This window comes from Cherax quadricarinatus, chromosome 11, assembly GCF_038502225.1.
Source record: "Cherax quadricarinatus isolate ZL_2023a chromosome 11, ASM3850222v1, whole genome shotgun sequence".
In the NCBI taxonomy this organism is placed as follows: Eukaryota; Metazoa; Arthropoda; class Malacostraca; order Decapoda; family Parastacidae; genus Cherax; species Cherax quadricarinatus.
The window spans coordinates 4,059,104-4,084,704 of record NC_091302.1 but is presented as its reverse complement, the minus strand read 5'-3'; the positions used below and the strand labels follow the sequence as shown (position 1 = coordinate 4,084,704).

The window sequence follows — 25,601 nt, the reverse complement described above, 5'->3', positions numbered from 1 at the left end:
TAAGGAAGAAACAGAGGCAGTAATTTCATGCACTGGTCAGGGAGGTATACCATCTTTTAGGAGTGAAGAAGAGCAGAATGTAAGTGTGGGGGAGGTACGTGAGGCATTACGTAAAATGAAAGGGGGTAAAGTAGCTGGAACTGATGGGATCATGACAGAAATGTTAAAAGCAGGGGGGGATATAGTGTTGGAGTGGTTGGTACTTTTGTTTAATAAATGTATGAAAGAGGGGAAGGTACCTAGAGATTGGCAGAGAGCATGTATAGTCCCTTTGTATAAAGGGAAAGGGGACAAAAGAGACTGTAAAAATTATAGAGGAATAAGCTTACTGAGTATACCAGGAAAAGTGTACGGTAGGGTTATAATTGAAAGAATTAGAGGTAAGACAGAATGTAGGATTGCGGATGAGCAAGGAGGTTTTAGAGTGGGTAGGGGATGTGTAGATCAGGTGTTTACATTGAAGCATATATGTGAACAGTATTTAGATAAAGATAGGGAAGTTTTTATTGCATTTATGGATTTAGAAAAGGCATATGATAGAGTGGATAGAGGAGCAATGTGGCAGATGTTGCAAGTATATGGAATAGGTGGTAAGTTATTAAATGCTGTAAAGAGTTTTTATGAGGATAGTGAGGCTCAGGTTAGGGTGTGTAGAAGAGAGGGAGACTACTTCCCGGTAAAAGTAGGTCTTAGACAGGGATGTGTAATGTCACCATGGTTGTTTAATATATTTATAGATGGGGTTGTAAAGGAAGTAAATGCTAGGGTGTTTGGGAGAGGGGTGGGATTAAATTATGGGGAATCAAATTCAAAATGGGAATTGACACAGTTACTTTTTGCTGATGATACTGTGCTTATGGGAGATTCTAAAGAAAAATTGCAAAGGTTAGTGGATGAGTTTGGGAATGTGTGTAAAGGTAGAAAGTTGAAAGTGAACATAGAAAAGAGTAAGGTGATGAGGGTGTCAAATGATTTAGATAAAGAAAAATTGGATATCAAATTGGGGAGGAGGAGTATGGAAGAAGTGAATGTTTTCAGATACTTGGGAGTTGACGTGTCGGCGGATGGATTTATGAAAGATGAGGTTAATCATAGAATTGATGAGGGTAAAAAGGTGAGTGGTGCGTTGAGGTATATGTGGAGTCAAAAAACGTTATCTATGGAGGCAAAGAAGGGAATGTATGAAAGTATAGTAGTACCAACACTCTTATATGGGTGTGAAGCTTGGGTGGTAAATGCAGCAGCGAGGAGACGGTTGGAGGCAGTGGAGATGTCCTGTTTAAGGGCAATGTGTGGTGTAAATATTATGCAGAAAATTCGGAGTGTGGAAATTAGGAAAAGGTGTGGAGTTAATAAAAGTATTAGTCAGAGAGGCTGAAGAGGGGTTGTTGAGGTGGTTTGGTCATTTAGAGAGAATGGATCAAAGTAGAATGACATGGAAAGCATATAAATCTATAGGGGAAGGAAGGCGGGGTAGGGGTCGTCCTCGAAAGGGTTGGAGAGAGGGGGTAAAGGAGGTTTTGTGGGTAAGGGGCTTGGACTTCCAGCAAGCGTGCGTGAGCGTGTTAGATAGGAGTGAATGGAGACGAATGGTACTTGGGACCTGACGATCTGTTGGAGTGTGAGCAATGTAATATTTAGTGAAGGGATTCAGGGAAACTGGTTATTTTCATATAGTCGGACTTGAGTCCTGGAAATGGGAAGTACAGTACCTGCACTTTAAAGGAGGGGTTTGGGATATTGGCAGTTTGGAGGGATATGTTGTGTATCTTTATGTGTGTATTTTTCTAGACTGTTGTATTCTGAGCACCTCTGCAAAAACAGTGATAATGTGCGAGTGTGGTGAAAGTGTTGAATGATGATGAAAGTATTTTCTTTTTGGGGATTTTCTTTCTTTTTTTGGGTCACCCTGCCTCGGTGGGAGACGGCCGACTTGTTGAAAAAAAAAAAAAAAAAAAAAATTAAGAGTGTAGCATTTATAAGTCACTTTGTCTGACTTTTTTGGGTTATCCTAGGTTCTCTACACATGTAGTCAGGAGCAGGAATGGCCACTGTGGTGGCCCTATAAACACCAACAACAACAATGGCCGCTGTCATCACCACTAGCCACATATGTAATGACAGGTATTTTATTCATTCTAGTGTATATATCATGTTTCTATGTTATTAATATTGTTTATTATGTCATATTACATGAATTGTGATAGATAAATAAGCTGTAGAGATGATATTAGGGAAATTATTAAAGTATTTTCTTGTGCCTGGAATTCCACTGGAACGAATTAATTCCATTTCAATTAATTTAAATGAGGAAAATTGACTCTGCAAACGAGCAAATCCAGATGCGAGCAAGGTCATGGAACGAATTAAACTCATAAGTAGAGGTTCCACTGTACTTAAAACTAGACAAGACAGTAGTGGTTAACTGTATTACAATTTTATTTAATCTTAATACTAATGCAAGGTAGTCAAGGTGGAGGTTTATAAGAATAATAATCCTGAAGTTGCCAATAGTAAAAACAATATTACAAATAAGAGTTCAGGCAGTAATATTTTATGGATTGGCAGAAGTTTAAAGGTCTAGAGGTCACATAATATAACTAATCAGTAGTTGTTTTGATTGATTTGGTTAGTATTGAGAGAAGATGATTTTTTAACAAGTTCTAAATTTATACATAGTCAGGGATCCTTCACAGGTTCCGGTGGCGAGTTCCAGATCTTGCAGGCCCTTTATGTGCATAGCGTTTTTGCATAGTGCGAGACTGACACGAAGGATGTTGAAGAGTGCCTTATGCCTTGTGTTGTGACTGTGCATTCTGTTGTAACTGTCAAGGAGTAGTTAAAGTGGAGGGTTTATGGTGGAATTTAATGTTCTGTATATGTAGTAGGCACAATTAGTGTATGTCTCATATATTTAGCAAGTTCAGGCTTCTGAAAAGTGGTGGGGTGTGTTGTCTAGCACAGGAGTTGGTAATCATCCACACAGCAGCTTTTTGTTGGGTTATTAACCCTTTGAGGGTCGACAGGCCCTCTCCGAAACTCGTTCTCAGGGTCGGCCAAATTAAAAAAAAAAAAAATTATTTTCTCTTATGAAAAGATAGAGAATCTTTTCCCGATCATAAAGACACCAAAAGTTTGAAATTTGATAGAAAACTTACGGAATTATGCTCTCGCAAAGTTAGCGGTCTCGGCGATGTTTACGCATCGGCGATTTTGCCCACTTTGAGCCCCATTTTCGGCCAATTTCACTGTACTAGTCGACAAAAAACATGAATATTTCGCTAGAACTCCATTTTTTCTATCGAATGGGTGCAAGAAACCACCCATTTATGAAATTCAACTATCCAGTACAGTGGTCAGAATTTAGCAATTTTGCCAATTTCACACAAATTTCAAAAGATGCCAATTTCCGAATAGGGTCCAGAATAAACAAGAAAGACATTCATGGCACTAAAATGACATTTCCTCTAGTCATTAGTCATGTCTCAAGGCCCCTCTTATATTCTTTTGCTTTCCACTTTGAATTTTTATTTTCACAAAAAATATAAGATTTACTGTTATGCAGACTACTACATTAGTGTAAAAAATGGTATAAATATTATTGGTGCACTTGTGAAAGAATATTAGACTCACCAGTTGACGTGTATTGCACGCTTGGCACGATTTGTTTACTTTTGAAGTTTGGTAAAAATCGAACATTTCTGCTACTTTGAGCTCAATTTCAAGGCACCTTTCATTGTAAAACCAGTCAAAATCATCTCAATTTCTGTAATATGTCTTCCATTCTATAAAATGAGACCAAGAAAACTAGAATACAACAATAAATACCATACGAAAATACACTGCAAAGTCGCTGATTTATTAAAAAAAAATGGTCAAAGTTTTTTTTTCTCATTATGCACTGTGTGCTGCAGGATTTTTTTTAGACTGTGCACACTGACCACATAGCCCCATTCTTTCATATGAAGGCCTACCAGCTTTCTCCCACTAGATTTGAGGCCGCTAGAATTTATGAGTACTAGTACGTCAAAAACCCCTACGCGTAAGACGTACTAGTACGACCAAAACCCTCAAAGGGTTAAAACGTTTAAGGTGGTTAGCTGTGGTTGATCCCCAGGCACAAATACCATAGGTGAGGTAAGTATATACAGTGGGCCCCTGAGTTTTGTGATTAATCCGTTCCAAAGAGCCTGCCAAAAGTCGAAATTCACGAAACTCGAAACCATTTTCCCAATAAGAAATAATGTAAATCCAATTAATCCGTTCCAAACACCCAAAAGTATTAACAAAAAAAAAATTTTTTATAGATTAAATATAGATTTACATACAGAAAAGAAAGAGAAATCAAGTATAAAACAATAATAACATCACACTTACCTTTATTGAAGACTCTTGTTGGTATATGGAGTGTTCCTTTTTTCTTGTGTTCTTATAAGAAAGCAGGAACACTGCAGCAGACCTGTTTCTCCCATACTAGGCAGGTCCCTCACAAACCATCCCATTAAAAGAATATACGCCCAACCCAATTTTCAATACTCCCCAAGCAATAAGCTTTGATAATTCTATTCACTCATGTGCAAGTCCCACTCAAATCAAATCGTGTATGTGGGGAAGTACCCTGGCTGGTTTGTGTGGGGAAGTGTCCTGGCTGGTGTGTGTGGGGAAATACCCTGGCTGGTGGTCATAAGAACATAAAAAAGCAGGAACACTGCAGACCTGTTGGTCCATACTAGGCAGGTCCTTCACAAACCATTCCACTAACAGAATATTTGCCCAACCCAATTGTCAATGCTCCCCAAGCAATAAGCTTTGATAATTCTATTCACTCATGTGCAAATCCCATTCAAATAAAATCGTGTGTGTGGTGAAGTACCCTGGCTGGTGTGTGTGTGTGTGTGGGGGGGGGGTGAAGTACCCTGACTGGTGTGTGTGGGGAAGCACCCTGGCTGGTGTGTGTGGGGAAGTATCCTGGCTGGTGTGTGTGAGGAAATACCCTGGCTGGTGTGTGTGGGGAAATACCCTGGCTGGTGTGTGTGGGGAAATACCCTGGCTGGTGTGTGTTGGGAAATACCCTGGCTGGTGTGTTCTTTCTTGAAATCTATTGTGTTTCTCGCCTTCTCTACCAAAGGGCTGGCACTAGGAGCTTTCTTTTGGCTTGTGGTGGCTTATTTAGCAGTTGCAAGCACAAAAAACAATGGATTATTATGAAATTTATCGTATGAACACGTGGGGTGATGGTGACTCACTTGCTGAGAAACAATGCCACACTGACTCTGAATGGTGTGTGTGTGGGAACCTTTGTGTACACATGGCCGCTGACTTTTTTGGTGGAAGGTTGATAATGGTGTGGGGATTTCATCACTATTTCTGGTATCCTGGTCATTACTTTCTATCACAAACTCCTCAAAACCATTAGATTCATCTTCACTGACATGTCAATCTGTGTAAGAACTATCACTGGAAAGGGAAGAGTCCCAATTTGCCAGATAGTGAGGTATTCCTTACTGCTTGGCTTGGTGACCAAGGTACACTGAATTACCACTCCCACAATGCAATGCGGGTGCCCTGATTTTTTTCATACTGCACACACTGACCATACAGACCCATTCTCTCACATGCAGGCCTACCAGCTCTATCCCGTTAGATTTGAAGGCGCTAGAATTTTGGTGTATGAATATGGGACCAACACTGGCTCGCAAGCCGTACATGTATGGGACCAACTCTGAAAGGGTTAAAACAGACTTTCCTTTGAGTCTGTGTTCACGTGGCTCTCCACATTCGTGAACTTCGAACATTTGTGAATGCCCAGCCACCCAATCAATCACATTTATGCTTCCCACCATGTCCCTACTACCTTCCTACTTACCCCCTCAACCGGCAGCCAGCCCGCCACTCACTCAAGTCATTGTCCAGTTACTCTTCGAATTCGTATGTGCTGTGTGTGTGTGTCCTACCATACATGTGTGTTTGTGTGGTGGTGCAAGTATGGCCCCCAAGCGAGCAGCAACCGCTATTGATGAGCCAGCCCCTAAGCGCTCAAAGAAAGTCATGAATCTGGAGAAGGTGAAATTGCTAGACAAGTGTAGGGCAGGTTATTTGAGCAGTTCTGCCACTGAAAAATTATTTCATGTAAACAAAAGCACAGTGCACTCTATCAAGAAAAATGAGGCAAAGATAAGGGCGGCACTAGCATCTACTGCTCCTTCCTCAGCCAAGCAAGTGTCACAAGTAAGAAACAGTGTGATGTCTAAGATAGAAGCAGTATTATTTATGTGGATTTCAGACCAAAATAGAAAAGGAAATCCCCTAGAGAGCAATGCGATTCGTGCAAAGGGAAAGACTTTGTATGATATTTTGGCTAGTGATGAGGCTAGCACTAGTGCAGAACCAGGATGTCCTACCATCACCCATCCTAATTTCCTAGCAAGTAAAGGATGGTTTGGTAAGTTTAAGAGACGGTTCTCCCTGCACACCCTGAAGATGAGTGGAGAATCAGGTTCGGCAGATCACGTTTCGGTAGCTGCATTCCCTGGCGCTTTGAAAAAAAATCATTGATGAGAAGGGATACAGACCTGAGCAGGTGTGGAATATGGATGAAATAGCCCTGTATTGGAAGAGATTCCTTCATTGCCAAGGAGAAGAGTGCACCAGGGTTCAAGGCTGTGAAAGACCAATGCACATCAATGCTATGTGCTAACGCTGCTGGGCACATGATAAAGCTAGGCTTTATTTATAAATCTGCCAACCCCAGAGCACTGAAGGGACACAACAAGAATCTCTTTCCGGTATTCTGGATGCACAATCTGAAAGCATGGACCACCATCATCATCTGTGTGGACTGGTTTCACCACTGCTTCCTGACGGAGGTACGGGCGTACCTACAAGAGAAGGGCCTTCTAAACAAAATCCTCCTGCGTCTTGATAATGCTCCAGGACACCCACCATCACTGGAGGGAATGTGTGACAATGCTGAGGTGTTCATGCTGCCAAACACAACCTCCCTGATATAACCCATAACCTCTTGATTAGGCTATGATAGCTACATTTAAAGCCTACTACACACGAAGGTCAATGCAAAGGCTCCACTCGGTGTTGGATGCAGATCCAGATATGAGTGTCACTCAATACTGGAAAAAATTCACCATCGCTGACTGCAAATCAATAGTGCATGAGAGTGTCAAGGAGGGCTTTGTGGCCAGTGTGTGTGTGATTTTGTTGGATTTGATCCTCAAGATAAGCTTAACAAAGCCGTGAAGAAGACTGGAGTTAGCAAGGCTAGTTGGTGGTGAAGGGTTTGAGGACATGCAGAAGGGTGAGGTGAGAGAACTGGTTGAAGAGCATGCATTGGGCCTAAATGATGAAGAGTTGTTGGAGATTGTGCAGGCAGAGAATGAATATGAAGAAGAGAAGAGTGTTGCTGAGGCCAATCAATCTCAAGCCTTCACCCTTGAAAAACTAGAGCAAGCAATGAGAATGACAGCCCATCTCAAACAACTTTTTGACAACACAGACCCATCGATGTTGAGGGCTTTGAAGGTGATGAACGACATTGATAGGAGCATAATTCCCTACAAAACTCTGTTTGTAGATATGAAGAGGAAACGGTCTCTGCTGCCCATCACAATGTTCTTCAAAAGGAAGCCTGCCACTACTCCCATTGCTAACTCTGACTCTAGCGATGTCGATGATCCACCGCCTATTATCAGCAGTGACGCTGGCAGTGAAGAGTTAGAATCCACACACTAGACTCATCATGCCATGCAGTTACACTCCACATAATCACCTCCATTCAACTGTCATCAGTAACTGCATGGATATCATCACCATCATCACTGTCATTGTCATCATCATCACAAGTCATCAGAGTTCGTCTGCCTAACCTTACGAATGGTGAGTGTTTTGTTTGTTCATTATTTGTTATTAAACCATAACATGTAATTACATGTACAGTATGTATTTTATGATGTTTTCATGTGTTTTATTAGTTTTATGATTGTTCATGGTTCAATAGGCTAAGGAAGCAGTATTGTTAGGCTAAGTAAATACTATTATTAAATTTCCCTACAATATATCTGTGCACCAAACATTCGCAAGGTTCTTGATCCCCTAACCCTCGTGAATGTGGAGGGCCACCTGTATGTCATAAGAGGCAACTAAAATGCCAGGAGCAAGGAACTAGTAACCTCTTTTCCTGTATAAATTACTTAATGTAAAAAGAAAAATTTCAGTTTTCTTCATTTTCGGGTCATCCTGCCTCAGTGGGAGATGGCCAGTATGTTGAAAAAAAAAAATTCCTTTAAGTCACCATATATCATTGGAAAATGGCCAATGCTGTAAAAAGAATATTATTTATCTTGTAGCTAGTGTAAATGTTCTCCATTTAGCAGAATTTCTAGAGATTTACCCAGGATATCAAATATGAATTAGAAAACATACAGCATGCTCCTCTGTGTGGCATTACTGTCACACTGAAGGATATGCAATGGAATGATGTTAAGCAAATTTATGGGGAGCCAGAGTTGGGGCAGCAGTGGTGTCTTTAAACATGACTCATTGCCACCTCAAAAACACTGGCTCAAAAAGCTGCCACAGTGGTGCAGTTACATTTCCACTATCCTAGCAATACTTATAACATGCTTCCCTGAGACTGCCACATGACATAGTCATAAGATAAACCTTCCTCCACTTCCAGCACACTGCACACTCCACTACATATTAATACTCCCACTACTACTGTTGCTGCCACCACCACCACTACTACTGTTGTTGCTGCCACCATCGCCACTACTATCAAGTTTATAAAATTGCTCAGTGTCCAGAATATCTTGCTGCCAATTTTGTCAAGGCTGGGAACCAAAACAATCATAGCACAGTTGAACCTCAACTTATGAGTGTCCCAACATACGAGTTTTTCAATATACGAGCCATCGTATCTTGACACTGGTGAGGGGCTCTTGATCTAATGAATTGGATCTGTGTTCCAGTTCCCTAAATTAATACAATGGAACCTTGGTTTTCGTCTTTAATTCGTTCCAGAGAGTCTGATGAAAACTGAATTCGACGAAAGCTGAAGCAATATTTCCCATAAGAAATAATGCAAATCCAATTAAGCCATTCCAGACACCCAAAAATATTAACAAAATATACATTTTATAGAGAATAACTATAGTTTTACACAAAGAAAACAATGAGAAGTAAATATAAAGGACTAATGAAATGGATAAATGAACATTTAAATCACTTTTACTTTTATTGAAGACTCTTGTTGGTGTACGGAAGACGGCGAGGAGGACAGAGGAAGGAGAGGTTATCTCTACCACCATCACTACCATCTACCATCATTGCCACCATCACTACCACCCTCTACCACCATTGAATTTTATTGTGTTTCTCGCTTTCTTTATCAAAGGGCTGGCACTCGGAACTGTCTTTGGTCCCATGGCGGCTTATTTAGCAGTCACACTCAATAAACAAACACAAAAAAATAATGGATTATTATGAAATGTTTCACATGAATGTGCAGGGTAATGTTCGTTTGGCGAGAAACAAAGCCTGACTGACTCAGAATGCGTGCGTGGGATGCTTTGTGTGGGTGCGGGCAGACGGATACGTTTGGTAAGTTGGACAAAAACCAAGGTGAACGAAAACTGGAACAATATTTTGAGGAAATCACTGAAAACTGAATTCAACAAAAACCAGGACAAACAAAACAGAGGTTCCACTGTAATAATAATAAAAATGTAGTGTTAGAGTGTTCAGCAGAAGTTTGTGGTTACAGGAAAGTGGGTGCAGGAGGGAAGAGGAGCGATTGGTGGAATGATGATGTAAAGAGAGTAGTAAGGGAGAAAAAGTTAGCATATGAGAAGTTTTTACAAAGTAGAAGTGATGCAAGAAGGGAAGAGTATATGGAGAAAAAGAGAGAAGTTAAGAGAGTGGTGAAGCAATGTAAAAAGAGAGCAAATGAGAGAGTGGGTGAGATGTTATCAACAAATTTTGTTGAAAATAAGAAAAAGTTTTGGAGTGAGATTAACAAGTTAAGAAAGCCTAGAGAACAAATGGATTTGTCAGTTAAAAATAGGAGAGGAGAGTTATTAAATGGAGAGTTAGAGGTATTGGGAAGATGGAAGGAATATTTTGAGGAATTGTTAAATGTTGATGAAGATAGGGAAGCTGTGATTTCGTGTATAGGGCAAGGAGGAATAACATCTTGTAGGAGTGAGGAAGAGCCAGTTGTGAGTGTGGGGGAAGTTCGTGAGGCAGTAGGTAAAATGAAAGGGGGTAAGGCAGCCGGGATTGATGGGATAAAGATAGAAATGTTAAAAGCAGGTGGGGATATAGTTTTGGAGTGGTTGGTGCAATTATTTAATAAATGTATGGAAGAGGGTAAGGTGCCTGGGGATTGGCAGAGAGCATGCATAGTTCCTTTGTATAAAGGCAAAGGGGATAGGAGGGAGTGCAAAAATTATAGGGGGATAAGTCTGTTGAGTGTACCTGGTAAAGTGTATGGTAGAGTTATAATTGAAAGAATTAAGAGTAAGACGGAGAATAGGATAGCAGATGAACAAGGAGGCTTTAGGAAAGGTAGGGGGTGTGTGGACCAGGTGTTTACAGTGAAACATATAAGTGAACAGTATTTAGATAAGGCTAAAGAGGTCTTTGTGGCATTTATGGATTTGGAAAAGGCGTATGACAGGGTGGATAGGGGGGCAATGTGGCAGATGTTGCAAGTGTATGGTGTAGGAGGTAGGTTACTGAAAGCAGTGAAGAGTTTTTACGAGGATAGTGAGGCTCAAGTTAGAGTATGTAGGAAAGAGGGAAATTTTTTCCCAGTAAAAGTAGGCCTTAGACAAGGATGTGTGATGTCACCGTGGTTGTTTAATATATTTATAGATGGGGTTGTAAGAGAAGTAAATGCGAGGGTCTTGGCAAGAGGCGTGGAGTTAAAAGATAAAGAATCACACACAAAGTGGGAGTTGTCACAGCTGCTCTTTGCTGATGACACTTGCTCTTGAGAGATTCTGAAGAGAAGCTGCAGAGATTGGTGGATGAATTTGGTAGGGTGTGCAAAAGAAGAAAATTAAAGGTGAATACAGGAAAGAGTAAGGTTATGAGGATAACAAAAAGATTAGGTGATGAAAGATTGAATATCAGATTGGAGGGAGAGAGTATAGAGGAGGTGAACGTATTCAGATATTTGGGAGTGGACGTGTCAGCGGATGGGTCTATGAAAGATGAGGTGAATCATAGAATTGATGAGGGAAAAAGAGTGAGTGGTGCACTTAGGAGTCTGTGGAGACAAAGAACTTTGTCCTTGGAGGCAAAGAGGGGAATGTATGAGAGTATAGTTTTACCAACGCTCTTATATGGGTGTGAAGCGTGGGTGATGAATGTTGCAGCGAGGAGAAGGCTGGAGGCAGTGGAGATGTCATGTCTGAGGGCAATGTGTGGTGTGAATATAATGCAGAGAATTCGTAGTTTGGAAGTTAGGAGGAGGTGCGGGATTACCAAAACTGTTGTCCAGAGGGCTGAGGAAGGGTTGTTGAGGTGGTTCGGACATGTAGAGAGAATGGAGCGAAACAGAATGACTTCAAGAGTGTATCAGTCTGTAGTGGAAGGAAGGCGGGGTAGGGGTTGGCCTAGGAAGGGTTGGAGGGAGGGGGTAAAGGAGGTTTTGTGTGCGAGGGGCTTGGACTTCCAGCAGGCATGCGTGAGCGTGTTTGATAGGAGTGAATGAAGACAAATGGTTTTTAATACTTGACGTGCTGTTGGAGTGTGAGCAAAGTAACATTTATGAAGGGATTCAGGGAAACCGGCAGGCCGGACTTGAGTCCTGGAGATGGGAAGTACAGTGCCTGCACTCTGAAGGAGGGGTGTTAATGTTGCAGCTTAAAAACTGTAGTGTAAAGCACCCTTCTGGCAAGACAGTGATGGAGTGAATGATGGTGAAAGTTTTTCTTTTTCGGGCCACCCTGCCTTGGTGGGAATCGGCCGGTGTGATAATAAAAAAAAAAAATAATATAATAATAATAATAATAATAATAATAATAATAATAATAATGAGTGAGCTTCAGAAGACCGTCACTTGGTGTTGCAGTGAATGCCACATCATCAGCTGAGCTGTGCATGTGTTTATGTCACTGTGGAAGCATTTCTCATGTTATTATTACCAAATTTCTTTTTTCTAACCATGGGTCCTAAGAAAGTATGTGCAAAGGACAGTGCTGAGAAGAAAAAGAGGATGATGGCCATGGAATTACAGCATGAAATCACAGATAAACAAGTGAGGTGTGCGGGTGGCAGTACGAGCTAGCAAGTAGCCTATCTTCCACTCTCCACCTCCACCAGCGTATGTTCACTTTATAAAACCACTTTACAGTGGACCCCCACATACCGTCGGCATCACATAACGTACAATCCGCATACCGCTCGCTTTTATCACAAAAATTTTGCCTCGCATACCGCTCAAAAACCCGCTCACCGCTCTTCGTCCGAGATGCGTCCAATGTGCGCCCTTAGCCAGCCTCACATGTGCCGCCGGTGGCATTGTTTACCAGCCAGCCTCCGCAGTAACATCCAAGCATACAATCGGAACATTTTGTATTATTACAGTGTTTTTGGTGATTTTATCTGCAAAATAAGTGACCATGGGCCCCAAGAAAGCTTCTAGTGCCAACCCTACAGCAATAAGGGTGAGAATTACTATAGAGATGAAGAAAGAGATCATTGATAAGTATAAAAGTGGAGTGCGTGTCGCCGACCTGGCCAGGTTGTACAAGAAACCCAAATCAACCATCGCTACTATTGTGGGCAACAGAAAGGCAATCAAGGAAGCTATTCTTGCCAAAGGTTTAACTGTGTTTTCGAAACAGAGATCGCAAGTGATGGAAGATGTTGAGAGACTCTTATTGGTGTGGATAAATGAAAAACAGCTAGCAGGAGATAGCGTCTCTCAAGCGATCATAAGCGAAAAGGCTAGGAAGTTGCATGACGATTTAATTAAAAAAATGCCTGCAACTAGTGATGATGTGAGTGAATTTAAGGCCAGCAAAGGTTGGTTTGAGAGATTTAAGAAGCGTAGTGGCATACATAGTGTGATAAGGCATGGTGAGGCTGCCAGTTCGGACCACAAAGCAGCTGAAAAATATGTGCAGGAATTCAAGGAGTACATAGACAGTGAAGGACTGAAACCTGAACAAGTGTTTAATTGTGATGAAACAGGCCTGTTTTGGAAGAAAATGCCAAGCAGGACCTACATTACTCAGGAGGAAAAGGCACTCCCAGGACATAAGCCTATGAAAGACAGGCTTACTTTGTTGATGTGTTCCAATGCTACTGGTGATTGCAAAGTGAAGCCTTTATTAGTGTATCACTCTGAAACTCCCAGACCGTTCAGGCAAAAGAATGTCCTCAAGGAGAATCTGTGTGTGCTGTGGAGGGCAAACAGTAAGGCATGGGTCACTAGGGACTTTTTCTATAACTGGTTACACCATGCATTTGCCCCCAATGTGAAAGATTACCTAACTGAAAAGAAATTAGAACTTAAGTGCCTCCTGGTGTTAGACAATGCCCCTGGTCATCCTACAGACGTGGCAGAGCGACTTTATGGGGACATGAAATTCATTAAGGTGAAGTTTTTGCCTCCTAATACCACTCCTCTCCTGCAGCCCATGGACCAGCAGGTTATTGCAAACTTCAAAAAAACTGTACACAAAAGCTCTGTTTGAAAGGTGCTTTGTAGTGACCTCAGAAACTCAACTGACTCTAAGAGAGTTTTGGAGAGAGCACTTTTATATCCTCAATTGTGTAAACCTTATAGGTAAGGCTTGGGAGGGAGTGACTAAGAAGACCTTGAACTCTGCTTGGAAGAAACTGTGGCCAGAATGTGTAGACAAAAGGGATTTTGAAGGGTTTGAGGCTAACTCTGAGAGGATTATGCCAGTTGAAGAATCCATTGTGGCATTGGGAAAGTCCTTGGGGTTGGAGGTTAGTGGGGAGGATGTGGAAGAGTTGGTGGAGGAGGACAATGAAGAACTAACCACTGATGAGCTGATAGATCAACTTCAACAGCAAGAGGCCAGACCTGAGGAAACTGGTTCAGAGGAGGGGAGAGAGAAATTGAAGAAGTTGCCTATTACAAAGATTAAGGAAATCTGTGCAAAGTGGCTTGAAGTGCAAACCTTCATGGATGAAAATCACCCTCACACAGCTATTGCAAGCCGTGTTGGCAACCTGTACACTGACAATGTTGTGAAACACTTTAGGGAAGTCATAAAGGAATGAGAGGTACAGGCCACTATGGACAGATATGTTGTGCGAAAGAAGTCCAGTGACTCTGAAGCTGGTCCTAGTGGCATTAAAAGAAGAAGGGAAGTAACCCCAGAAAAGGACTCGACACCTCAACTCTTAATGGAAGGGGATTCCCCTTCTAAACACTAACACTCTCTCTCCCCTCCTCCCATCCCATCAATCATCACCAGATCTTCAATAAAAGTAAGTGTCATGTAATTGTGCATGTCTTTTTCAGTTTGTGTGTATTAAAATTAACATTTCATGTGGTAAAAATTTTTTTTTTTCATACTTTTGGGTGTCTTGCACGGATTAATTTGATTTCCATTATTTCTTATGGGGAAAATTCATTCGCATACCGATCATTTCGCATAACAATGAGCCCTCTTGCACGGATTAAAGTCGCTATGCGGGGGTCCACTGTATTTCTATATGTTCTCTATCATGTTTTTATACAATATTTCTTATTTATAAATACACCTACCTTCCGACTTATGACCTGCTCGACATACAATCATGTTTTGTATGCATAAAAAGTGAAGTAAAAACTGAGATACCAAAATAAAACAATAAAACAAAATCATTACAATAATGTGACATTGATAATCAGTAGTAAGGTTCGACTTATGTCCATTTTGTCTTATGACTGGTTAGTCGCACCCATGCTCGGTCGTAAGTCGGATGGTAGGTGTACATTGTTTCAGTGTTTTCTTTAAGAACATGGGAAGACATAGTTAGAGTGGGAGAGGGAATGGATGCCGCCGCCACCACTCGCCATATTATGGCTACTTTATTCATTCTAGAGTATATATTATGCTTCTATGTTATTATACTGTTTATGTCATATTAGATAAATTGTGATACATAAATAAGCTGTAGAGTTGATATTAGCGTCATATTGAAGTATTTTTGTCCTGCCTCCCGAGAGCAGGAATTCTGCTGGAACAAATTAATGGCACTTCAGTTAATTTAAATGAGGAAAATTGATTTGATATACGAGCAAATTGGGGCTACGAGCAGGGTCACATAACTGATTACACTCGTAAGTCGAGGTTGCACTGTACGTACTAGGGGGAGAGAGCACAACTTTGTAGTACCCACAATCTGTGGCCAGGCTTCAAACACCTTTTATTGAACAGCAATAAAGAAATGAAACAGACTGCCTACACATGTCAAAGCCAGTCACAGCATGAACCAGTTCAAGAAGAAAGCCCAAAGATGCCTAATGAATGTAGCGACAAAGGGAAAAGAATGATTTTTTATATTTTTTTAGCTAATGCACGTGTAAATATAAATAAGTCATTTTACCTTATTACTAGTATATCTCCTCTATAGTATAATAATAAGGCATTAACCCTTTGACTGTTTCCGACGTATAAATACGTCTTACGAGCCAATGTTTCTGATGTATTTATACGCACAAATTCTAGCGGCTTCAAATCAAGCGCCAAAGGCCTGGTAGGCCTACATGAGAGAGAATGGGTCTCAGTGGTCGGTGTGCACCCTGTGAAAAAAATCTGGGACCCAGCGGTGCATTGTGGGAACGCCATGTTGTTAGTCCATTTTCACCATGCCTCTCGGTAAGAAGTTCCTCACTCCTCGGCGGATTGGAGGTCTTTTGTTCCCAAGTGATAGCTCTAACAGCGATGAAAATGTCAGTGACAGTGAATTCCAGGGTTTTGAAGTGAGTGTTACCGGAAAAAGTGCCCAGGATAACGTAATTAGTGATGAAAACCCAGATGACCCACAACCTTCCACCTCTGGTGCTGTGCCGGCTTGTTCACGTTCACGTTCGCCTGTACCAGGACGAAAGAGGAAACTATTTGGTCGTGTACAACACCCAGATGATAGCAGTGATAGTGATTTCAAGGTCATTGAAAGCAGTTCTAGTGAGTGAGAGTGAATATTCCCCAGTGAAGCAGCAGTATGTACGACGTAGCATGCGGTCTGGTAGTGTTTCACATGTTGTTCCAAGGGGAAGGAGAAACTCTGGGAGCACATCCCGTGGCCCTACACCACGACCTGATAGTGAAGATGACGATATTGTAACGATGGGTATGAATGGTGACAGTGAGGGAGGAGGCAGTGGTGGTGATAGTGAGGGTGGCACGGCCCATGTGGCACCATCAGCGGGCCACGCTACTACCCACGCTGCTGACGCAGCACAACAACCAGCCTCACCCTACCCCACACTCCCACAACCTGCACCACCACAACCTGCACAACCACAACCACGGTACAATATCCAGACCCCACCAGCAGACCGCATCTGGGATTGGCAGGACGGTGACGAGTTTGTTCCCAGTCCCCATGACTTTGATGAAACACAAAGTGGAATAAAGCCATCTTGTCCACTTGGGAACAATGCCAGTGAACTGGACTGCTTTGAGTTATTCTTCGATGAACCCCTGATGGACATCATTGTCAGGGAAACAAACACATACTGTGATTACACCATGGCAAATACAATTCTCTCACCAAAATCACGGCTACACAAGTGGAAGGAGACAACTGTGGCAGAGATGTACCCGTTTTTTGCCACAATAATGCTTATGCCGCATGTGTATAAGCACACTGTCACCACATACTGGGCAACAGAACGCCTGATTTCAACTCCAGGTTTTAGTGACATTATAGGTGTCAATCGTTTCCTGATACTGTTACGTATGTTACACTTTTCAGACAAAACCAGGCCTGACAGAAGTGACAGGTTATATAAGATCAGAAATGTGTTTATGTACCTGAAACAAAAGTGCTGCATGTATTTTTATCCCTTCAGGAAGCTTGTTATTGATGAGTCCTTGATTTTATTTAAAGGAAGACTCTCATTCAAGCAATATATACCAAGCAAGAGGAAACGCGTTGGTATAAAGCTATTTGTACTGTGCGATTGCAAAAGTGGTCTAGTTTTGGATATAATTGTGTACACTGGCAGTAATACTTTGAGAGATACCATGAAGTTATTGGGTATCTCTGGTGATGTGGTTCGAACAATGATGGAACCATATCTTGGTAAGGGGCATATGTTATTTACTGATAACTGGTACACAAGCCCCTTACTCAGTGATTTCTTGCGAGTGAACTTGACAGACGTGTGTGGCACAGTGCGTGGTAATCGTAAACATATGCCAAGGTTCAACGCTGGCACTCGCAGAGGTGAGGTGCAAGCCTTTGCTGCCAATGACATCATGGCATTTCGGTGGCATGACAAACGTGATGTCACATTGTTGACATCAGTTCACAGAAACGAAATGGTACCCAGTGGCAGGGACAACAGAGAGACCAATGAACCCATTCTAAAGCCTGCAGCTGTCATGGACTACAACCTCAATATGCGCTTAGTGGACAAATGTGACATGCAGATTGGGTTTGCAGACTGTGTACGCAAGAGTTATAAGTGGTATATAAAACTTTTTTTCCATCTTGTTGATATCTCTATGCTAAACGCTTATAACATATACAAGTTGAAGATCAACAAAACACCAAAATATGGTGAATTTTGCCTGTCAGTAATCAGACAAATAATTGCAAAGTACCAAGGAGCAACTCCTGCAATAGACCAGCGCCCACAGACGTCATCTCGTTTGAGGCCTGGTGATCACTACCCCATACAACTGCCTCCTACTACTGCCAAGAAAAATGCTCAGAAGAGGTGTTAAGTATGTATGCATACCACAAAACGCCCACAAACACGCAGAGACACTCGTTTTATGTGTGAGGAGTGTGAAGTGCCCCTCTGCATATACCCATGTTTCAAAGAGTTCCACAAGCTGCAGCAGTTCTAGGAACGTGGTTAGTGACTGTACATATGTATATATATTATGGAACAATAGTAATAAACATTGTTTTGTATTGTTTGTTTGTGTAAACAAAGTGTATACACAAACTAATAGTGATAAAGTTTGTTCTGTTATTGTGTTGTAAACAATGAGTGTATATTTGAACAATGCACCTTACATTGGTCTCACAGGCCACATAAGTTACCTGGAACAGAAAAATATTGAAAAATGCAAGAAACCTTTGAATTAAGAGTAAATAAAAGAATACCGGGTGGGCGGCGGTCGCCGCTGTTGCCGTACGCACGTCACTTTCTGCAAACTTTGCGGCTCTATATCTTGGTAAGTACTGATGGCAAAATTTTTTTTTAGGCTTAAAACACTACTAAAAATATTCCTAACATTTTCATAAGAAATTTTTTTTTTTTTTTCGAATACAGTGGACCCCCGCATAACGATTACCTCCAAATGCGACCAATTATGTAAGTGTATTTATGTAAGTGCGTTTGTACGTGTATGTTTGGGGGTCTGAAATGGACTAATCTACTTCACAATATTCCTTATGGGAATAAATTCGGTCAGTACTGGCACCTGAACATACTACTTATGGAGTGAAAAAATATCGTTAACCGGGGGTCCACTGTATTTGGCGACATAGAATGACAGTTTCAGAGAGGGGCCTAAAACAGTCAAAGGGTTAAAAGGACCCCAATGGAAACAAGTCACCATCTGACTTTCTTGGGTTAGCCTATGTTCTCTAAACATAAGCGTTATGTATGATAATCTATGTAACTGTATTTATGGTCTTATCTCATACTCCTTATATATTTGAGGTGATCAAATACACAAGGAATAAGTCACTTTCAATAAAAGTGCCATAAGTGTCTGGATTTTTGGTCTTTTCATCTCTTCCCTCCACTCTCTGAAAACCTCTACCGCCACTACAACTTTTAACTTCTACACTTTTATTCTCTGCATATTTACACCTCACACACTGACCTCTGACATATCACTGCTTCCACAGTCTTTTATAATATAAAAATTTTACTACTTTATCAAGAATAGTTCAACATTACAGAGACTGAATTTTATACATAAATTACAAAAAAGAAAATACAGTGGTACCTTGGGATACGAATAGCTCAAAACTCAAAACATTTATGTAAGTGCATTTATGTAAGTGCTCTTTGTAAGTGTATTTTTGGGGGTCTGAAACTGATTAATCTGATTTACATTATTCCTTATTGGAACAAATTCATTCGGTATCGGCACTCTAACAGCCTTTTGGAACAAAAAAAAATTCATATCCCGAGGCACCACTGTACTGTAATGCCAATAAAAGAAACAAGATATTTTGGCATTAAGATATTAAACTAATAAAAGTTAATTATATTCATGTACTGTATAATATTAGTGCAAGTGTGATTATCTCCTGCCTAGCACAAGACACTAGAGCTAATAAAAGTTATCCTCCATGGAACTACCAAAATAAAAGTTATCTCCAGGGAACTACCTTAAATAAAAGCTATCTCCATGGAAGTACCTTAAATAAAAGCTATCTCTATGGAAGTACCTTAAATAAAAGCTATATCCATGGAAGTACCTTAAATAAAAGCTATCTCCATGGAACTGCCTTAAATAAAGGCTATCTCCATGGAACTGCCTTAAATAAAAGCCATCTCCAACCTATATAACATCAACAGTCAACTTACGATGAGAATGGATATAATTGCGAAGGTGACAGACTTCTTTTGCCAAGTGTAAGTACATGAGCAACAAGACCGCACTCACTCCCACCATCAACAAGACAACCACACGGGAAGTCTGAAGGCGCGAACTTGTCATACTGAAAATTACAATATACTTTATTAGCTGTATATAGCAGAGACCTTGTAAGAAAAACTGAAAGTCTGAAATACAGCCAGTCCTCAGCTTACAAACGCATTGGGTACCTCCTAAATTGTGTATAATACTCATAATACAGCAAATCCTCAACTTACAAACGCATTGGGTACCTCCTAAATTATGTATAATATTACATGTATATACATTACAGAAGATTCTCAATGTGTTCGTAAGTTGATGACTTACTGTACTGTAATGAAAAGTAACAGGTGTTGGCAAGTGCAAAATACATACATTAAATTAAATTAAAATTATTTATTTCTTATGAGCCACACAAACTACAGTAGTTTGTATAGCTCATATAAACTTCAGTAATTATACAGGGTGTTTAAAACTTATGGACCCAATGGTGAAATTTACTGCTTTGAAATTGGGTCCATCTTTTTGAAATAAAGTGGACCCCCGCATAACGATATTAATCCGTTCCTGAGAGCTCATTGTTATGTGAAATTATCGTTATGCGAATGAATTTTCCCCATAAGAAATAATGGAAATCAAATTAATCCGTGCAAGACACCCAAAAGTATGAAAATTTTTTTTTACCACATGAAATATACATTTTCCTACACACAAAGAGAAGGATACATGCACAATAGTAGAGTAGTACATGCACAATATATATTGTGCATGAAGAATAAATGACACTTACCTTTATTGATGCAGCAATGACTGATGAGACACTGTGTCCTGGGAGTGCCTTTTCCTCCTGAGTACTGTAGGTCCTATTTGGCATTTTCTTCCAGAACAGGCCTTATCACACTGTGTATGCCACTATGATTCTTAAATCTCTCAAACCAACCTTTGCTGGCTTTAAATTCACCAATATAAGCACTAGTTCCAGGCGTTTTTCCCTGTTCACCAGGGTGTTAGTCGACTGGTGTGGGTTGCATCCTGGGAGACAAGATTAACCCTTTGAGGGTCGACAGGCCCTCTCCAAAACTCGTTCTCAGGGTCGGCCAAATTTAAAAAAAAAAAAAAATTATTTTCTCTTATGAAAAGATAGAGAATCTTTTCCCGATCATAACGACACCAAAAGTTTGAAATTTGATAGAAAACTTACGGAATTATGCTCTCGCAAAGTTAGCGGTCTCGGCGATGTTTACGGATCGGCGATTTTGCCCACTTTGAGCCCCATTTTCGGCCAATTTCACTGTACTAGTCGACAAAAAACATGAATATTTCGCTAGAACTCCATTTTTTCTATCGAATGGGTGCAAGAAACCACCCATTTATAAATTCAACTATCCAGTACAGTGGTCAGAATTTAGCAATTTTGCCAATTTCACACAAATTTCAAAAGATGCCAGTTTCGGAATAGGGTCCAGAATAAACAAGAAAGACATTCCTGGCACTAAAATGACATTTCCTCTAGTCATTAGTCACGTCTCAAGGCCCCTCTTATATTCTTTTGCTTTCCACTTTGAATTTTTATTCTCACAAAAAATATAAGATTTACTGTTATGCAGACTACTGCATTAGTGTAAAAAATGGTATAAATATTATTGGTGCACTTGTGAAAGAATATTAGACTCACCAGTTGACGTGTATTGCACGCTTGGCACGATTTGTTTACTTTTGAAGTTTGGTAAAAATCGAACATTTCTGCTACTTTGAGCTCAATTTCAAGGCACCTTTCATTGTAAAACCAGTCAAAATCATCTCAATTTCAGTAATATGTCTTCCATTCTATAAAATGAGACCAAGAAAACTAGAATACAACAATAAATACCATACGAAAATACACTGCAAAGTCGCTGATTTATTAAAAAAAATGGAAAAAGTTTTTTTTTTCTCATTATGCACTGTGTGCTGCAGGATTTTTTTTAGACTGTGCACACTGACCACATAGACCCATTCTTTCATATGAAGGCCTACCAGCTTTCTCCCACTAGATTTGAGGTCGCTAGAATTTATGAGTACTAGTACGTCAAAAACCCCTACGCGTAAGACGTACTAGTACGACGAAAACCCTCAAAGGGTTAAGGACCCCAATGGAAATAAGTTACAGTCTTCGATGACACTGACTTTTTTGGGTTATCCTGGGTGGCTAACCCTCTTGGTATTCTCACTAAGCCACACCAACAACGGTGCTACAGCAGCAGCTGACAGTGCTACAGCAGCAGCTGACAGTGCTACAGCAGCAGCAGCTGACAGTGCTACAGCAGCAGCTGACAGTGCTACAGCAGCAGCAGACGATGCTACAGCAGCAGCAGACGGTACTACAGCAGCAGCAGCAGCTGACGGTGGTACAGCAGCAGCAGCAGCAGCTGACAGTGCAGCAGCAGCAGCAGCTGACAGTGCTACACCAGCAGCAGACGATGGTACAGCAGCAGTAGACGGTACTACAGCAGCAGCTGACGGTGGTACAGCAGCAGCAGCAGCTGATGGTGCTACAGCAGCAGCAGCAGCTGAGTGCTAGAGCAGCAGCAGCTGACAGTGCTACAGCAGCAGCAGCAGCAGCAGCAGCTGACAGTGCTACAGCAGCAGCTGACAGTGCTACAGCAGCAGCTGACAGTGCTACAGCAGCAGCAGACGGTGCTACAGCAGCAGCAGACGGTACTACAGCAGCAGCAGCAGCTGACGGTGGTACAGCAGCAGCAGCAGCTGACGGTGCTACAGCAGCAGCAGCAGCTGACAGTGCTACAGCAGCAGCAGCATCAGCAGTTGACCATGGTACCACAGTATTCTGATAATATTTCTCACCCTTTTTACCACAGGGTTGGCACTAGAAGCTTTCTTGGGGCCCATGGTCACTTATTTTGCATATAAAATCACCAAAAACGCTGTAATAATATGAAATGTTCCGATTGTATGCTTGGATGTTACCGCGGAGGCTGGCTTGTAAACAATGCCACCGGCGGAACATGTGAGGCTGGCTCAGGCCACACATTAGACGTGTCTCGGACGAATAGTGTTGAGCGGGTTTTTTAGCGGTATGCGAGGCAAAATCTTAGCGATAAAATGTATCGGTATGCGGATTTAACGTTATGTGATGCCAACGGTATGCGGGGGTCCACTGTACTGGGGAACCCCGGTTTTCGTTCTTAATCTGTTTCAGAAGGTCAGTTGAAATCCAAAATGAAAGAAAACCGAAGTAATAATTCCATAAGAGATAATGTAAATCCAGTTAATCCATTCCAGACACCCAAAAATATTAGCAAAAAATACATTTTATAGAGAATAACTATAGTTTTATATACAGAAAACAATGAGAAATAAATATAAAGCACTAATTTTAATGGATAAATGAACATTTAAATCACTTTTATCTTTTAAAAGTTATTTAACCCCTTGAGGGTCCGTGCCATAGATCTACGGCTTTACATTGAGGGCCGCGGGGTGTTGACCCCTGGAACTCTCTCCAGGTAAACTACAGGTAAATTCCAAACCGTAGATATACGTCATGAGCTCAGCTCATTCTGATAAGCTGTGAGTGGTAAATTTTGGCCTTGATATGAGAGAATACATCTATGTGGTATGTGTGCACCACATAAAACAAATCCTGCAGCACATAGTGCATAATGAGAGAAAAAACTGAGACCGTAATTTTCAATTAAAACAGCGGCTTTGCCGTGTTTTTTTGTATGTTTTTTATGGTTGTATTTGCGATTTCTTGGTCTCATTTGATAGAATGGAAGCCATATTACAGAAATAGAGATGATTTTGATTGGTTTTAGTACTGGAAATGGCGGAAAGCTGAGGCCAAAGTAGCGGAAATGTTAAATTTTTGACGATGTTCAAGAGTAAACAAATGACTTCACATGTCTAATACACACCAGCTGGTGGGTCTAATATATGTTCACAAATGTGCTGATCTTATTTATACAATTATTACAATATTGCATAACAGTAAATCTTCTATTTTTTGGTTTGAATAAAAATTCATTATGTGAATAAAAAATCAAAATGGAATTCATTAGTAAAGCCTGAAAATGTAACTAATGAACAGAGGAAATGTTAGTTTAGTGCCAGGAATGCCTGCATTGTTTATTCTGGACCCTATTTTGAAATTGGAGTACAGTGGACCCCCGCATACCGATGGCATCACATAACGATTAATCCGCATACCGCTTGCTTTAATCGCAAAAATTTTGCCTCGCATACCGCTTAAAAACCCGCTCACCGATTTTCGTCCGAGACGCGTCCAATGTGCGGCCTCAGCCACGCTCACATGTTCCGCCGGTGGCATTGTTTACCAGCCAGCCTCCGCGGTAACATCCAAGCATACAATCGGAATATTTCGTATTATTACAGTGTTTTCGGTGCTTTTTCTGGAAAATAAGTGACCATGGGCCCCAAGAAAGCTTCTAGTGCCAACCCTACAGCAAAAAGGGTGAGAATTACAATAGAGATGAAGAAAAAGATCATCGATAAGTATGAAAGTGGAGTGCGTGTCTCCGAGCTGGCCAGGTTGTATAATAAACCCCAATCAACCATCGCTACTATTGGTGGTACAGCTGCTGCTGCTGCTGTAGCATCGTCTGCTGCTGCTGTAACATCGTCTGTTGCTGCTGTAGCATCGTCTGTTGCTGCTGTACCACCGTCAGCTGCTGCTGCTGCTGTAGCATCGTCTGCTGCTGCTGTAGCATCGTCTGCTGCTGCTGTAACATCGTCTGTTGCTGCTGTAGCATCGTCTGTTGCTGCTGTACCACCGTCAGCTGCTGCTGCTGCTGTAGCATCATCTGCTGCTGCTGTAACATCGTCTGCTGCTGCTGTAACATCGTCTGTTGCTGCTGTAGCATCGTCTGCTGCTGCTGTAGCATCGTCTGTTGCTGCTGTACCACCGTCAGCTGCTGCTGCTGCTGTAGCATCGTCTGCTGCTGCTGTAGCATCATCTTCTGCTGCTGTAGCATCGTCTGTTGCTGCTGTACCACCGTCAGCTGCTGCTGCTGCTGTAGCATCGTCTGCTGCTGCTGTAGCATCGTCTGCTGCTGCTGTAGCATCGTCTGCTGCTGCTGTAGCATCGTCTGTTGCTGCTGTACCACCGTCAGCTGCTGCTGCTGCTATAGCACCGTTGTTGGTGTGGCTTATTGAGAATACCAAGAAACAATTAACCCCAGAGGATTTGCCACCCAGGATAACCCAAAAAAGTCAGTGTCATCGAAGACTGTCTAACTTATTTCCATTGGGGTCCTTAATCTTGTCTCCCAGGATGCAACCCACACAAGTCGACTAACACCCAGGTGAACAGGGAAAAATGCCTGGAACTAGTGCTCATATTGGTGAATTTAAAGCCAGCAAAGGTTGGTTTGAGAGATTTAAGAATCGTAGTGGCATACACAGTGTGATAAGGCCTGTTCTGGAAGAAAATGCCAAACAGGACCTACAGTACTCAGGAGGAAAAGGCACTCCCAGGACACAGTGTCTCATCAGTCATTGCTGCATCTTCAATAAAGGTAAGTGTCATTTATTCTTCATTTAGTAGACTAGTACATGCACAATATATACTGTGCATGTACTACTCTACTATTGTGCATGTATCCTTCTCTTTGTGTGTAGGAAAATGTATATTTCATGTGGTAAAATTTTTTTTTTCATACTTTTGGGTGTCTTGCACGGATTAATTTGATTTCCATTATTTCTTATGGGGAAAATTCATTCGCATACCGATTATTTCGCATAACAATGACCCCT

The 25,601-nt window shown here is 41.3% G+C and overlaps 1 protein-coding gene across 3 annotated transcripts in view; it reads right to left on the bottom strand.

The window, feature by feature from the left end:
• Positions 1 to 25,601, bottom strand: part of LOC128687658 (heparan sulfate 2-O-sulfotransferase 1) — a 103,330-nt gene that overhangs the window by 36,096 nt on the left and 41,633 nt on the right. For all 3 annotated transcript variants that reach the window (XM_053775237.2, XM_070083937.1, XM_070083936.1), the window contains one exon: positions 19,775 to 19,908. In XM_053775237.2, coding sequence (XP_053631212.1) covers positions 19,775 to 19,907 — 133 coding nt within the window. In that variant the 5' untranslated portion in view covers position 19,908. The remainder of the gene's footprint in view (positions 1 to 19,774; positions 19,909 to 25,601) is intronic.